At 37.3% G+C, this 15,635-nt stretch overlaps 1 protein-coding gene across 1 annotated transcript in view; it reads right to left on the minus strand.

Moving 5' to 3' along the window:
• Positions 1–8,417: 8,417 nt before the first annotated feature.
• The window catches only part of TNKS (tankyrase, TRF1-interacting ankyrin-related ADP-ribose polymerase), a 186,425-nt gene continuing 179,207 nt past the window's right edge, over positions 8,418–15,635 (minus strand). Inside the window, exons 24-27 of the mRNA XM_006884137.1 lie at positions 15,358–15,463; positions 14,337–14,523; positions 12,658–12,814; positions 8,418–8,657 (exon numbers count right to left, since the gene is read on the minus strand). Of these exons, the coding sequence (XP_006884199.1) occupies positions 8,571–8,657; positions 12,658–12,814; positions 14,337–14,523; positions 15,358–15,463 (537 nt within the window). The 3' untranslated portion in view covers positions 8,418–8,570. The remainder of the gene's footprint in view (positions 8,658–12,657; positions 12,815–14,336; positions 14,524–15,357; positions 15,464–15,635) is intronic.

Raw genomic sequence — 15,635 nt, forward strand, 5'->3', positions numbered from 1 at the left:
TTTTAACGCATGAAGAAATTGAAGGCACAGGGAAGATAAAGAACTTCCAAGGTCAACAAGCAGGAGTGAGGCTATTTCTCAGGCAATGTGATGGCCCGGCTGGTGCATTTTGCCTTATAGTCTTTCAGCAAACTAGACGCACTCAGACTTGTCCCTAAAGTTCTTATTGCTGCATTTCCATTTTCTCCTAGGTGTCATTGGTATCTAGGGAACTCAGGTGGCTTAGTGGAAAGGCATGGAGATGTCAACCCAGAGGTAGGTGGTTGGAATCCATCAACTACCTTGTAGGAGAAAGATAGCAATCTCCTCCCTGTGGTTTATGGCCTCTGAATACCTGCTGGAGGGTAAGCTGAGTCGGCTCTGACTCCATGGTACATGTCAACATATCTTCTAGGATACTCTGGTGGTCTAGTGGGTCGGGAGTTGTGCTCCCAACTCAAAGGCAAGTAGTTCAACTCCACCAGCTGCTCCATAGAAGATGGGCCATCACTTCCCATGAGATTTACAGTTTCTGAAAGCCTGGTTGATTCTGACTTGAGTTACATCTAATATTTCTGCTAAGTAATGATTGTTATTACCATTGAGTTGGAACCGATTCATAACTGACCCTCCAGCGTGTTTCCAGGGCTGTAAACTGTGAGAGGAGAGGAGTCTGCCCATCTCTGCCACGAGCAGAGAACTGTGTGGCTTTAGGTTGGCAGCACAGCTCCTTACCACTAAGGCACCAGTGTTCCTTAAATAATTATTGGGCAGACAGTATTCCCAGTCTGAGCCCTATGTTGATGACACCAATGATAAATGCATTTTAATATGAATGAAAATGTTTGGAGACTTGAACCCCACTCAGAGATGCCTTTGAAAAAAGGCTTGGTGCTCTGCTCCCCAAAAGTTGCAGCGTTGCAACCCCTATGAAGTAGCTTCTACTCTGAAACACACAGGGTTGCCAAGTCAACATCAACCTGGCAGTCACTGCTTTGGCTTTACTCTTACTTGGTAGCTAGTGGAAATGCAGCCTTCATAAAATTTCCTTTGAGTTATGAAGCGATTGATTGATGGTTACGGAAACCTCTAAATTCTTGCACATCTCAGATGGTTAAAAGCGTGGTTCCTGTGCATTATATTCACAGATTTGTAAGCAGAATTATAAAACATGAAGAGATTTATTATACAAACCAGTCTTTGGCAAGAACATTAGTAACAGAAGTAACACGTTCTCTAGAAATTGTTTTAATAGTGTTCACATCTTCAGAGCAGATGTCAATCATGAAATCTGAAGCTATGCCCCGACTTAACAGGAACAGCTGTTCTATTTTATTATTTCCAACATAGTGTCAGTGAACTCTGCCAAGTGAGAAAGGTTAGCAAGTGCTATGAATAGGGTGTGCTGCCTCTACCCTGAGGGAGGCTGGGAACTCAGTGTGGATCTGAAAGTTGGCTCTTGACTCTCCAGAGTCACAGCAGAACTGTCTCCAGAGGGTTGTCAAAGGCTGGTATTTTGCCAAGTAGAGAGGCAGGCGTTTCTTCTGCAGTGCAGACTGAAAGTTCTCCAAAACAGCTCCTCAAAATTTGTATCCCTTTACAGGAATTGAATTTTGTCTTCAAGCAAGTAATTTCTGCAGAAATATAGTGAATGCTTCCTTCCTCTCACCTTCTTAAAACCTTCATATTCTTTTCTCTAGCTCCTTGCAGTGTTTCAAGGGATAAAAACAAGCCCTTGAAACAGTTCTGTGACCAAGTTGCTGAAATTCCAAGTTACCAGGATTTTATCTACTCTTTTTGTGCACAGCCAGTATTTTCTCACAGGGATAATCAAAGGGGAGCACCTGAAGTGATGTTTGGAGTCTGACCTCCTGAGACACTGAGAACGCAAAATCATGTAGTAAAGCCAACTGCGTTTTCATTTCCGTTTAAGCACTAACAGTTCATGTATTGCCAGTGTTTCGTGGGTGTGACAGTCTTACTCTTAAGACTAGAGGTATAAAAGAATTTCATCACTTCGTTTCTTCATCTACAAAATGGGAATGAAAATATTCTGCAGGGTTCTTGACATTATTAAGTTCACCCATATAACATGCCTGGCTCATGGCATGGCCTCAGTGGAGCCCTGGTGGTGCAGCGGTTAAAATGCTTGGCTGCTAACCTCAAAGTTGGCAGCTTGAACCCACTGGCTGCTCCACGGGAGAATCTTGAAGTCTGTTCCCTTTTAAAGATTTACAGCTTCAGACCCTCAGTTCTACTCTGTCCTACAGGGTACAGGATCGGACTGAAATGAATGGCATCAAGTTTTGGTGACTCATACCTTTGAGAAAGAAGTTAAAGATTAAATTCCAGATTCCAGTTTGCTACCTAATGGATCACTTATTGGTGACTTACAGCTAACCCTCTGCAGGTTTTTAGAGGCTGTGAACAGCACAGGAGGACAGTCCATCTTTTGAAACACCAGAGAGGCACCTTGAGGATTAGCAGCCTAGCTTCCTATGGACTAAACCATAAAAGCCCCCTAATGGATCGCTAGGCATAAAGTAAGGAGACAAAAAGAGAATGACTCTTGTCCTATGTGCTCAGTGCCACTTGAGGGAGCTGCGGTCTCCCAGCTCTCCTTTTTCCCAGTGTGGAGGGTGGATGGCATGTACCTCTGAGCAGGTAAATTGTTCAGAGTCTCCTAGTTGACCCTGGCACTGGTGTGAGGTCTTGACTCCAAAGCCCATCTCTCTTTAAGAACTATTTTCAAAAGCAACCTATAGTTTCTAGTATTACTGGGAAAACGCTAACTCTGGTGTTAATTTAGAGGAGAGAATATTGGAGAAAAATCTCCCTAGGAACAGAGAAGGCTAGTTCTTGCTTATATCCTGCCCATTTTAGGTCAGTCATGTTAAAGTTGGTCAAGCTGAAATGAATAAACCAGACAAAATGAAAACACTTAAGAGTTAATGGCTAATCACACAAAATGTACTTGAAAAATGTTTTTATTGAATATTAAACAATACAAGTACTGTAAGTTAGACATTTAGCCAAAGCACAGTTACAGGTTAAATATAATCACAAAGATGTCTTAAATAGAACTCACCACAGAGGTAGGCTGAGTTCCTTGATACCCTCTTTTTGGCAATAAGTAGAGGGTGTGAGGGGAGAGAGAAAAAAAATATCTTCCATTCCAGGTGAAAGAAATGAAGACTATAAGAATTTACATGCTGTAAGCAATTTTCCATGACCATACTGAGTGTCAGAAAAACAAAACAAGAACGCGGATGCCCAGTTATATTTGAGTCTCAGATATAGAAATAATTTTTTAATTTAAGTATATGCCAAGTACTTCATGGAACATACTATGTTAAAAAATTATTTATGCTTATCTGAAATTTAAACCTAACTGGACAGCATGTATTTTAGGTGACAATCCTACAGACAGACAAATGCCGAAAAGAAAGAGGGGGTTGCACCCCCACCCCACTACCACTGGTGGGTCATACAGAGACTAAAAATAATGACGACACCAATAACGAATAGAAGAAGCCACAACATTGGTTATTTACACAGACCAACAGCACAATGAGAAAATACAACTACTACTCCAAATGCTGTTGCCAGGAAACATTTTCCAAGTTTCTTCAAAGCTGGTTTTGAAAATGTTTTTGAGACATTATTGATAAAAGTACCTTTTTAATTTGTAGATTTTCTTAGTATATAATTTTGACTAAAGGTATTAAATACAAATATTACTACCACAAAGACAGGATGAGTTCGAAACAATGGGAGTAGAAGCACAGATTCTACGCACACTAAGCTCCAATATTTTGTGTAATGAATACAATGGTTATATAGTCAAGGTCATCCTCTAGGCCTATGTTATTAACCTCAAATTATTTCTGTTCTTTACAATTTTTTACTTTTCAGTGATTTGGTTTTTATAAATACCAGCTTCATTACAAATGGAGATGTGTGTTTTATCACCGTGAAAGGGCTATGGGGCTTAACTGCAGTTGTCTGCAAATACTCAACAAGGGCTCTCAGGACTGCCTGCAGAAATGGATAGACGTGAAAAAAAAGAACAAAATAATCTGAATTCTAAGGAATCCAACAAATGTTTTAAAAATGGCTTGCAGGGTTGGTGTGGTGATAAGAAGGTGTAAAATGGAAAAGTAGCCAAAAATACAATCATCTCTTCAACACAAATGTTATTTCAAAGGGCAGATGTAGAAAACTGCTCACATCATGACCATACGGTCTTACAGAATATATAAAATCTTTCGTTTCTATTGATTTTCACTTTAGTATCATCATAATCTATATTTTAAAATTACTTTTTTATATATAAAAAAGGAAAAAGCTTATGCATTTACCCAGATTCTACTTGGTTTCACTTTGTGAGCTGTTGCCACCTCCTCTCATACATTATCTAATAGGTTTTGAAATCTTTCCAATATTTCTCCAAACCAGAAAAGCTAGCTGGTGGCTGAAGAAGTTCTGATAAGAGGACTGCAATGGATTTATGATATTAGCTGTGCTGCTTATAAGGGAGCATTGCTTGTGAAACTTGTCCTCATAAAATTTGCTTCATGGTTTGAGACACATGGAGACATGCTTGCTTCACAAACTCCTTCAAACACTAAGAGGGGGAGTTACATTGCTCACTAATTACAGTAGAAAAAGGTTAAAAAGGTTCTGCCATAGTTAAGGCTTTAAGAAAAATGTTAATAGTCTGCTGATTTCAGAATATACAAGATGCCTAAAGAAAGCTTCACTTTTGAGAGTGTCCAAACAACCAAAGCTCAACATCACTTTGACAAATACTCTTTTCATGTCTCTGCCACCAATTTGACATCTGACACTTCTCATTCTTTAAAGAAATCTGTCACATTAAATCCCATCTTCCTGTCAGTTCTGAGTGTCTCTCAAATGACTATCCATCTACAGTTCTCTGCAAGATCATTAGTTAGTCCAGTAGAAAACACAGTAAGAAGATGGTTTATCTATCACTCACAGATATAACACAGATGGGAACTGGATACACTGGAGGAAAGGTGCTTACCAGGACACACCATATCTTTCTCTTGAAAGGCCATTTACAGGAATCCAGACAGTGTAGGTTTAAAATGGAAGGGTAAGCAACTACCCTTCGTGCAACTGGTACATGTACTTAAATAGAGAAAAACCTAGACAATTTACTACATTCTAACGCTGTATCCCAGCTTAAATAAATGACTATTATTATTTTTTTTATAATGGCTACAGTAGTAGAACATTACTCTTTGTCATATTCAGGCATTTCTCTGTAAATTTCAATGCACTTTGCCATTTTGAAAGAAAAGGGAAATTAGTCTAGCCATTAATGTCAAGCTCAAAGGAGTGAGCATAAGGAAGCTAGTTCATGAAGATATTCTAATACTATTTATTCTACTTAAGTTGCTTGAAAAGCTAGAATTTCCTAACTCTAAGGAGGAAAAGATAAATGAGAATCCTGGTTGTAATGCTACTATTTTGCATAGAATTAGAACTCTGAGTGTCATGCTGTCATTTATTAACAAAGGGGCAAAACCTTCTGAGCAAAGCATAGGACACCTTACTACCCATGTCTGTGGTTGTGACATGAGAACAGAGGCACACAGTCTCCATTAGCAAGCCCCAAGATGGAGAGGGAAGAAAGCAAGTTGGGCCAAAGATAACTGCTGGAGCTAATTACAATTTTAGACTAGTAATCTAGAAAAATGGGAAGGACAAGATGCCCAGCCCAGAGTATTTTTAAATTTATACCCAAGTCAAGTAGCCAGTTGGCAAAAGCCTGGTAAACCGGTACCATCAGGTCTAGAAGCCCTTTGACTTTAGAACATGGAAAAAGCTGGTAGGCATGTCCCCTTTCTTCCTCCAAATAATTTGAGAAAAAAAGTGGGGTCCTTTCAGAGGAGGCTCTAATAGAAATTTTTTCGCTTGTTAGTTCTAGATAGTACATATATAAGAAATTAAATTGATTTTAATTTACTGTCATGCTTTTCTATTTCCAAAGGTTCTTCATATTGCTACAGATTTCCAAATGCAATCCACTTCTGGTCAAGTTTTGAAAACAAACGCATTTGTCTCCTCTGATATTTCAATTCATCCAGTCTCTTAAGCAGATGAATAATACATGTATACTTTTCCAAGAATTACTAGATACTTGAATCTTAACAAAGAAGGGACCACTGCAAATGCATTCCTTATACAGAACCGTTAGGTGGCACACAGAACATCAAATGCGTAACACTGGCAGTTTAAATACTAAACCACAGTTTATCTTCTCAAGTGTAAGGCCTACATTTAAAACTAGCACATACACTAATCAAGCGAGTACAATGGAAATGACATACAACCACGACTGAGTAGGTGGCTTATCTTTTTATTGAAGCTATAAAGCTTTCAATATCTACACCATTTACCCTTTATTTTAACTAAAAATCACAAGATTAAACTATATCTAAGTGGGAAGGCAGGTAATACACACTTTTGTAGCTACTGAGACTACGCAGATGGCAATTCCTTCAACCTTTTACACACAGCAAAAAAAAAGGGGGGGGGAAATTAACATTACCTCTTAATGAATATTAACTTTGTGAGGCAGCACATGGAATTCTAGTGGTAGTAAACTAGTAGCCAATACATCAACCCAGCCTGGGTCACAGAAACTTTGAAAGAAGCCTAATTCTTGATTTAACTGCAGGGACCCGTGCAAGATTCAGCTAAAAACTTAAATGAGTCCAGATGCCTAGATCTAGGATAGGATTTATGTCAAAAAGAAAGCAAATGCATATTTTAAATGAATATTTCTAGAGTTTGTGCATGTAATAATTTTCTTTTTTTCTTCAGGAGATTAAACGAGGTCACAGTTTAATCATCCTGCGTCAAAAAAAGCAAATCCATTTTCTGAGCTTTAAGGTGAAATGGAAGTTTGTGTGGCATTGTTTTTCCTACTTTTCCACCACATTTGTGTACTTTCGCTTCAAAGCTGAGTAGATGAATGGCATGTCAAAGTAAATAAATTAATGCATTCAATTCAATATTAAGTTAAAATGAAAATGACAAGTTTAAGAACTATGATGGATAACTGTTTACAAATCAATGTGCACTTGAATGTTGATTAAAGTAAGCAAAATAAAGTAATAATTTTACAAAGAAAACAGTATGACATTTCTCCATCACATTCATTGAAAAAAATAAAATAAAAACCTGAAAGGGCTTTGGTTTCAATCTTTATACTTTTTGTCTAAGTATAGTAAGTTTGACAAAATGGTTTAAAGATTTAGTGCAGGGACTTAAATTATTTGAAGTATTTCATTCAAACCTCAAATTTGCAGTTTAAAGAGAGTGTTTGCAATTTGTGTATCTATCTACTAAATGGATTTAATTTCTAGTTTCCCCAAAGTAAGGAAACAATCTTTCGTGGCTCTAATAGAACACAATCATTTCACTGAACTGGAATAAGGCAGCTAAGTTTGGGGGCAGCAGTTCTGGTGGCAAGGTGAAGCATCTGCACTCTGGTGGGTTCCCACCCTCCTTTTCTGCTGCAATGTTACAGAACCACCAGGTTCCTCAGTTCTGAGTGCTTCTTCTCCACAGTCTTCACTAGTTGTTTCAAATCTGAACATTAGTGTAGCATCACATAAAAGCTTCCCTGGTTGCTTTTCTTTGTTCTCCAGCACTGTCTGTCCTGCACGCTTCTGAAGCAGGTTGGCACTGGAGAGAGTAGGTGGCCCTTACCAGTGGTGACCATCTGACCTCGAGCTCCTGAATCACGGTGATGTGTGGGCCCTTCCTTTTAGGATGGGCCAACTGATAAGAAGAAATATAAACTAGGATTTTTTTTTCCCTTTCCATTTCCACTTACATTTATGAAAAGTACTGATATGAAATAAAACAAATCAAAGTAAAAAAAGGGGGAAAACAAGAATGAAATAAATCTTGCTTAGTCAGAAGCTTGGGCTGCATTGTTAATAATTTTAGTCAGTGTGACTTTGTGCAAAATATCTTCAAGAAGGCTCTGGCTCATTTTCAAAGTAACAAAGATAAACAAACACCCCCCTTCCCCTAAAAAAAAAAAAAAGAAAGGAAAAAACCCACAAAAGAAAACATACCAAACCACAGAACAAAAAACCAAACATCTAATGATGCATGCTTGGAAAAAAATTAAAAATGTGGCTAGCATATGTATACAATTGTTATATATGTGCCATATATAACAAATAAAACAAATGTAGTGTATAAATTTTGAACATTTGGAACAGTACTAGTTATTGTTTTTTTCCATTTCCAAGTAAAGATCCAAGCAATATTGTTTTAGAAATGGATTAAGTGCGGTGAAAATGAGCCTGAGATATGTTAAAAGGCCGCCCCTGTAAACATTTCCTCAAAAGGAACAGTAGTAATTGAGTATGTATCAGTTACTCATATTATATTCATCACTATAGCAATGCTTTATAGAAGACAGACAGCTTATTTCTAGTCTGTCATGGATTTAGAGAGTATTGATTCTTTGTTGGAAGCAATCAATTATAATCCAGTCCGGGGTTCAAATCTGTTCTGGTCTTTACCATGGGCATTCACTAGGTCTTCTGCTCTGCTGCTGTCGCGGTCTGTGAAGGAGCTTCTGGCTTCATGATCTGGTATGTGATAAGGTACTCTGGGTATGCCTGGAAAAGACAATAAGAAAGCATTAAAGAACAGCTTTACTGTTTTTAAAGTAGTTAATATGGACATCTCAGAGACTGTTGATGCAATATTCTACTTACACCTAAGTGTCTGAAAAGGCCAGCTAACTGTATATTGCTGAACAATTAAAGATTCACATATTTTTTTCTATATAAACATGCATACATAACACCAAGGAGCTCTGGTGGGGTGGCCTAGTGGTAAAAAGCTCACTGCACATGGTTTGAATCTTCCAGCTGGTCTGAGGCAGAAAGGGTAGTCTTTTCCCATGTGATTTACAGTCTCTGAAAAATCCACTGGAAGGTCAGCTCAGAGTTGATTTCAAATCAATGGCACATAACAACAAGAACAACAAACATACGTAAGTGTTATAATCAAGAGAACTGTTATTTCTATTCTGCTGGTGAGAAATTTATTTTTCTTTACTGTTATACTTACTCCCTGCCTAGATCCATCCATCATTACAGTCACAATAGGAAGATAAGCTTCATGAGGCCAGCAGAATTTTCTTTTCCACCTCTGTAAGGTGAGCACCTGAGTGTGCTGTTGTGTTAAGGTGTACTCAGTAAACATTTCTTAAATGAAAGATATAACTTCTGTTCAACTGATTTCAGTCATCATAGAAGATGATCTAATCACTGAGTTCTAATCAATAAAAATAATGATGTCGTGGGTCAACAATAACATAAGAGCTACATTTTGTGGGTAAAAAAAGTAAATAATTGCAATGCATGGAACCACCCAGTAGAAAACAATGTTGTCTTAGATCTGAGTTTGTTCAAGTTAAACCATACATATGATTACTGAATGAAAGGGCTGACTAGTTCAAAAGAAACCACCTGGGGTCTCACTGTTGACTAAGGCTCACAAGCCATGATTTAAATGTGAAAGGAGCAGCTACAACGTAGGAATTGCCAAGTCTGACTTCTATGTGCTTTATAAAGGGGAACATTAACATTCATAGTACCAAACAAATAGCTTCATATTCAGACATAGTCCCCATGCTCCTGTTCCTATTTATAAGAATTATTGGGTCCAATGTTGGTTGCAAATTGACTTATAGACTTTACTCAAACTTGTGGGGTTTATTAGAGAAATAAGTTGGGGAGTGAAGGGGACCAAGGATATCATACAGTCAAAGTCGAGGTTTAGTGAACAGCAGGCCCAAATCAGATTAACAGCAAGACACAATTCCTCAATTAGTTCAGACAGCTTATTAGTCAACAAAAGTCTCCAGCACAAATCCTCAGTCATCCAGTAAGCTCTGTCTCATATCAGTCAGAAGGCACCTCTTCATTCAGTTATCTGGAAGCAAGACCTTTAACTTTGGCTCCATCTCCAGGGTTATGTGAGGCTACTCCTTGCCAGAGTCTTCACAGTCCCCTCACAGTATCTCTACAGTGTGGAAAGCATGTTCTCTTATATTGGCTGTTGATGACTTGCAAGTTCATGTGTCTGCAATTGAGGTAGATGGAGACCATGTCCCCCGTGGGGCTAATGCAATGGCTAGAAAAGCAAACAGCTTTGCTTCGTGTGATTGGGATTTGGTCAATGCATCCTCAGCCACCTATAGATAGGTCCAAATGGGCATCACATGCAAACTCAGGGGTCCACACATTTTCATGTGTTTCAGGTTAGCTAGTCCCTTCACTCAGCCTTAGCCCAACATAGTCTAAGCCAACATATCAGGGTTCTTCAGGACTTTCAGTTTTTGATTGCTGATACAGAGCTTCTCCAACCTGATTCCTGTGCAATCCATCAGGTGAGGTCCATAAGTAAAGTTACTTTTTGTGTTATTTTAAAAAGGTAATTGTGATGAATAAATCATTGTGTACAAAATCCAATCATTCAATGTCTAGTCTCATTTCTATTAGCAAGGCTGTACTTTCCATCATTCCTTTCTTAATGTTTCCAAATTTTGCATTCTAGGCACCAATAATGTACCTTGATTACATATTTGGTCAGTTTTGAACTGCAAAAGTTGGTAGAAACCCTTAACTTCCTCCACTTTGGCTTCACTTGGTTTGCATACTACACAGGAATTCTTCACCATAATAATAAAATTTTGATCTTTTCTATTCCTATGTTGAATTACTGAATTATTTCTGGAGTCCTAATTTTTTTGTTTCTGTGCAGTATGGATTTCTTCTTTCAGTATATTCTTGGAACATATGCTACCTCTTGAAATGGTTCAGTGTTGACTAATTCTTTTCAGCACAGTGACTCTGAGTATTCTTTCATCTTCTGTTGATGCTTCCTGTGTCATTTATTATTTTGTTCAAAGTATTTTTCAGTACTGTAATTGAAGGTTTAAATCTTTAGTTCAATTTTTTCAGTTTAGAAATGTTGAGCATGTTCTACCCTTCCAGTTTTCTAACTGTGTGTCTGCGCATTTTGTTAAAGTATTTTGCTTTTTCTTCTTGAGTTGTCTTTTGAAATCTTCTGTTCAGTTTTCTTATTTCATAATCTCTTTCTTATCTTCTCTCACCTTCAGGATGAAGTTCAGAGTCTTCTCTGACATTCCTTTTGGTCATCCACACCTCATCTTTTTAAGGACCTTTTGCTTTCTTTATTAAGATATTCTTAGGTCTATGATGACTCACCTGATCTTTAGCAATTAGTGTTTAATGCTTTAAATATTTTCTTGAGATTTTGTCTAAATTCGGTTGGGATATGCTCAAGGCCGTATTCAGGCTCTTGTGGACTTTTACTGTCTTCTGCTTTGATCTGTATTTAAATATGAGCCACTGATGGCTTCTTCCAGTCAGTACCTGGGCTTGTTTAGACTGCTTAAGTGAGCTCTTCTGGCTTCACTACTGATATAGTTGATCTGATTCTGTGTACTCCAATAGCTGTGGTCCATGTGTATATATAATCATTTTTTAAAAAGGTATTTGCAATGAATAAATCACTGGGTATATAAAATTCTGGCATGCAATCTCCAAGCTCATTTCTTTCACCAAAGTCATATTTTCTAATTACCAGTTGATTCTTTTCAGTGGCAAATACTGGAGACCAAGATCTAGACTCCAAGTATATTAATATCTGAATACACACATACATTTATACATAAATTAAAAATTATAAGCTCATACTCATATTTCTAATTTCAGTCCATCTTCACAGGGTTTTTGTCTTGTTCCCCAATTTTGTTATTTATAGGTTCCTTCTACACTGAGAAGCCTGACATCAACATACATATTTACTTGCTCCACTATATAATATACATAAAGAGAATTTCATTGTTTTACCCATTTTACATCAGTCAACAGATGTACTAAAGAGGGCTCAAGATTTGTTTGCAATTCCATTACCAACTGGGCCTGAGACTGATTTAATATGCTATTTGGTTTTAGGGTTGGGGTTTCTCCCCTCTTTCCCTTCAGTGTGGATACAGTATTATTTGGAATTTAATGGCATTGAGACATACGGGGTTTCTGTAAAATTAAAAACTGATAGGCATTTGGAAAATTATAGTAATTAACAACTGAGCTGAAAACTTATGGATCATTTTAGAGTCTTAAGCTGTTGAAAATATTAAATGGATCATAGCTTTATGACTTAGAATATTGTAGTTGTATCTAAATATTATGATTAGTATTGCAGAGATGTAACTGATGTTACCAGGTTATGGCAAGTACGTCTAAGAGGATGATCTATAAATGGCAGCTGCTCTTAGCTCCCACTGCCATGCTGTCATAAAACAATGCAAGGCATTAATTTAGAACAGCAGGCTTCAAAACCAGCGTGAGAGACCAAGCTTTTATTTCTTAGCTGCCCTCTTGTTCACACTGTGCTACCTGTTGACAGGTGCCCATGTGCAAAGCAGATGTCAAACCATCATTCTGAAATCTTCTTATACTTAAAAGTGAGTAATGCAATCAGACTATGCAAAAGATATTTCATTAAACTCTTATGTGCTAGAGATAGTCTACTGGCATACATAATGACTTAGTTACGCTTATTTGTTGAACAACATACCTGTTCTCCTCTATAGATGACGTACTCAGCATATGCTAGCCCATTGACACTTGGTCTACCAATAACTGAATGATGTCCCGGAGGCGCATGAGCCATTTTCATGGTGCTGAATTGCAGAAAGGATTTTCCTAGGGTCACTCTGCAGAAAAGCATTTGTCTAAAGAAAAACAGAAAGCATTGTTTTAAAATAAGTTTTAAACCTTAGAAGAATTGTCAGCTTAAAAAGATTAACACAAGGCAAGTGAATTTAAATATCATGTTCAGATTTACAAGTAATAGTAGGATTTATTATCTTAATTTCTCGGAATGGCAGAGGGTTGGCGAAGGAGAGGAAGACCCTCGACCAGGTGGACTGACATGGTGACTGCCACAATGGGCTCTAATGTGTCAGGAAGTATGAGGATGGCACAGGACAGGACAGGGTTCAGACCTGTCGTTCACAGGGTTTACTATGGGTTATACTCAACTCGGTGGCACCTGACAACAACATCTTAATTTACTACTAACATGCTGCAGGCTCAACAGTTACACTTAAGAATTTAAAATAGTTTTGATGTGGCGCAGGAATAAATACATGCAGAAGATATGGCAATAAATTTTGTCTATTAGGAAAAGGGAAATGTCAGAGAAATATTCTTATATGGACAGAGAGGTGGATAGTGAAGTAAATGAGTTGGTGAAAGCAGCTCCTGGGATCAAAGCTCATTTATGTATGATAAAGAAACAGTGAAAACTGGAATGAGATTAAAGAAAAAGCAGTTCACAAACAAAACCACTCAGTTTAAAAGAAGGTCTCAAAATTACACTACTTGGGTGAAACATCAATTGGAGCAACAAAAAGAAACTTTACATGCTTGAAAATTTTTATGTTACCAACCAGGGTGTAAATTTAAAGAAGTTTCCTGTGGCATCCACCCAACAACTGCTGAAGGCTACAATTATTTTTATAACAATGAAGAGAGCTAAATTTTAAGTCAATACTTAATTTCCAGGATATACGTATCTTCTTAAGATTTTAACTAGATCATACGATTACATTGCTAGGACTTTGATTTAAAACAAATCTCAATATTGTAAAATATAGTTACTTCTCCCCTCCGTCCCCCAACTTGTTACGACAGAAACAGTTTTTTCCATGGACTTTAGAGATAGTTCACTACTAGTAGCTACATTTTTTTTTTTACACTTTAAAAACATTATATTTTAAAATAATGTATTTGTTTAAAAGTTATGGAGTTTTCAAGTATTCAAAGCTAACTATATATATTGCCTTAAACATCAATAACAAAAAGAAAAGTGAATTAAAAATTCTACTTGTCTATAAAGTTCTGAGTTTTTGTCAAGAGATGAACAGAGCTAAGTGTTCCTTGTATGAAAAAAAAAATAATTGTCAACCTCTTCTCATTTTGAAGAAGGGAACAAAGCAGCTCAGGGAGAAAAGCAAGATGGAGTAAGTTTCCCACTAACTTAAAACTAGTTCCCATCTATCTGGGCTTTATCACGGGTATCACCTCTGCTATCACTACTCTTACTGGTAAATAGAAGCTGTTAAGAGAGAAAGCTCTTCATTTGTATTAGGAAAAAAATAGAGAACTTGGGACTTCTATGTAGATCCTGAGACACTAATTTGGTCCATGATCTGAAGATGGTAGCCATAATACCTGTGGCAAGATATTCACCTGTGACATATGTAACAGGACCTATCTTTATGAGTGGGGCAACCTGTTCCTCCTCCAATTCCATAAACATATTGGTTGCTTTTAGAGGAGTTTTCAGCAAAATAAATCCCAGCTCCAAACATTCCTCCTATGTATGCATGTCGTTCATCAAATCCTTTGTGAATAATGGCATTAATAAAGGGTGAACCTAAAAATATACAGAGAGAAAGGTTAGTTTTTGGATACTTTTCTAAATTCTCAACTAGCTGCACATTATTTATACTTGGCACTTTACTTAAAATTTAGTTTATAAGATGGTCTATTATATATAAAATTATTATAAATGTGTTAAGAGATGCAATGTTTGCCCAAGATATCATATGAATTTTCAAGACAGCATGAGATTTTAAATAGCAAAATAAGTGTGACATTGAAAAGAAACACTATTTCATATGCAATCTCACTTTAAATATACCAAATTATAAGAAAAATATTTTACTATTTATATGACTTAAAATTTCTATTTTGAGACCTATCACATCCATGCCTTAGAAAGTGGATGCTGTTGTTAGCTGCTATCAGGTGATTCTGTTTAATGGTGACTCCATGATCTCAAAGTCAGAACTGCTCCATGGTTTTGGAAGCAGATCACCAGAACTATGTTCTGAGAAGCTATGGGTAGGTTTAGATAATCAAACTTTTGTCTAACGATTGAGTACTTAACTGCTTGCACGACCCAGGGTCTCCTGAAAAGCGGTGTGTTCAACAGTGAAGTTTATTGTTGCTGAGTCGTAACTGCCTCATAGCTGACTCTCCGTGGGTTTTCTGAGTCTCACAGGAGGACACTGCCTGCCTTTTCCTGTGTAGTAGCTGGGAGATCTCAACCGCTTGCTTTTGGTTTGCTCTTACTTACTAGGGCATCATTGTTCCAATATATCATTATTTGAGGGGCAAAAATGGCAAATAAACCATCTTAATAACTCTTAAGACAGTCAGTAACAGAGTCCAGAGAGCTGTGTGGAATTATTGCTGCAACACTCACCATGAAATAGCATGCGCTCATTGTGATGGTTGTGATTTTCCTCAGACACTTCCTTTTGTCTGTGACAGAATCGCTCCCTCAGCTTCTTGTTGACAACTTTTTGAATCTATAAGAGTGAGTCACAAAGAAGTCACTAATATTATTAGTGGATGTAGGCTTACGAGAACATTATGATTTAAAAATAATCATCTTTTCTGATCTCAATTTCTGATTTTCCTGTCACTGTAATTGAGTTAATTATCTCCCTTTCACTGACTAATTTTCAGAGATATATATAT

This window comes from Elephantulus edwardii, unplaced genomic scaffold (assembly GCF_000299155.1).
Source record: "Elephantulus edwardii isolate Elephantulus edwardi_28Jun2011 unplaced genomic scaffold, EleEdw1.0 scaffold00031, whole genome shotgun sequence".
Taxonomy (NCBI): Eukaryota; Metazoa; Chordata; class Mammalia; order Macroscelidea; family Macroscelididae; genus Elephantulus; species Elephantulus edwardii.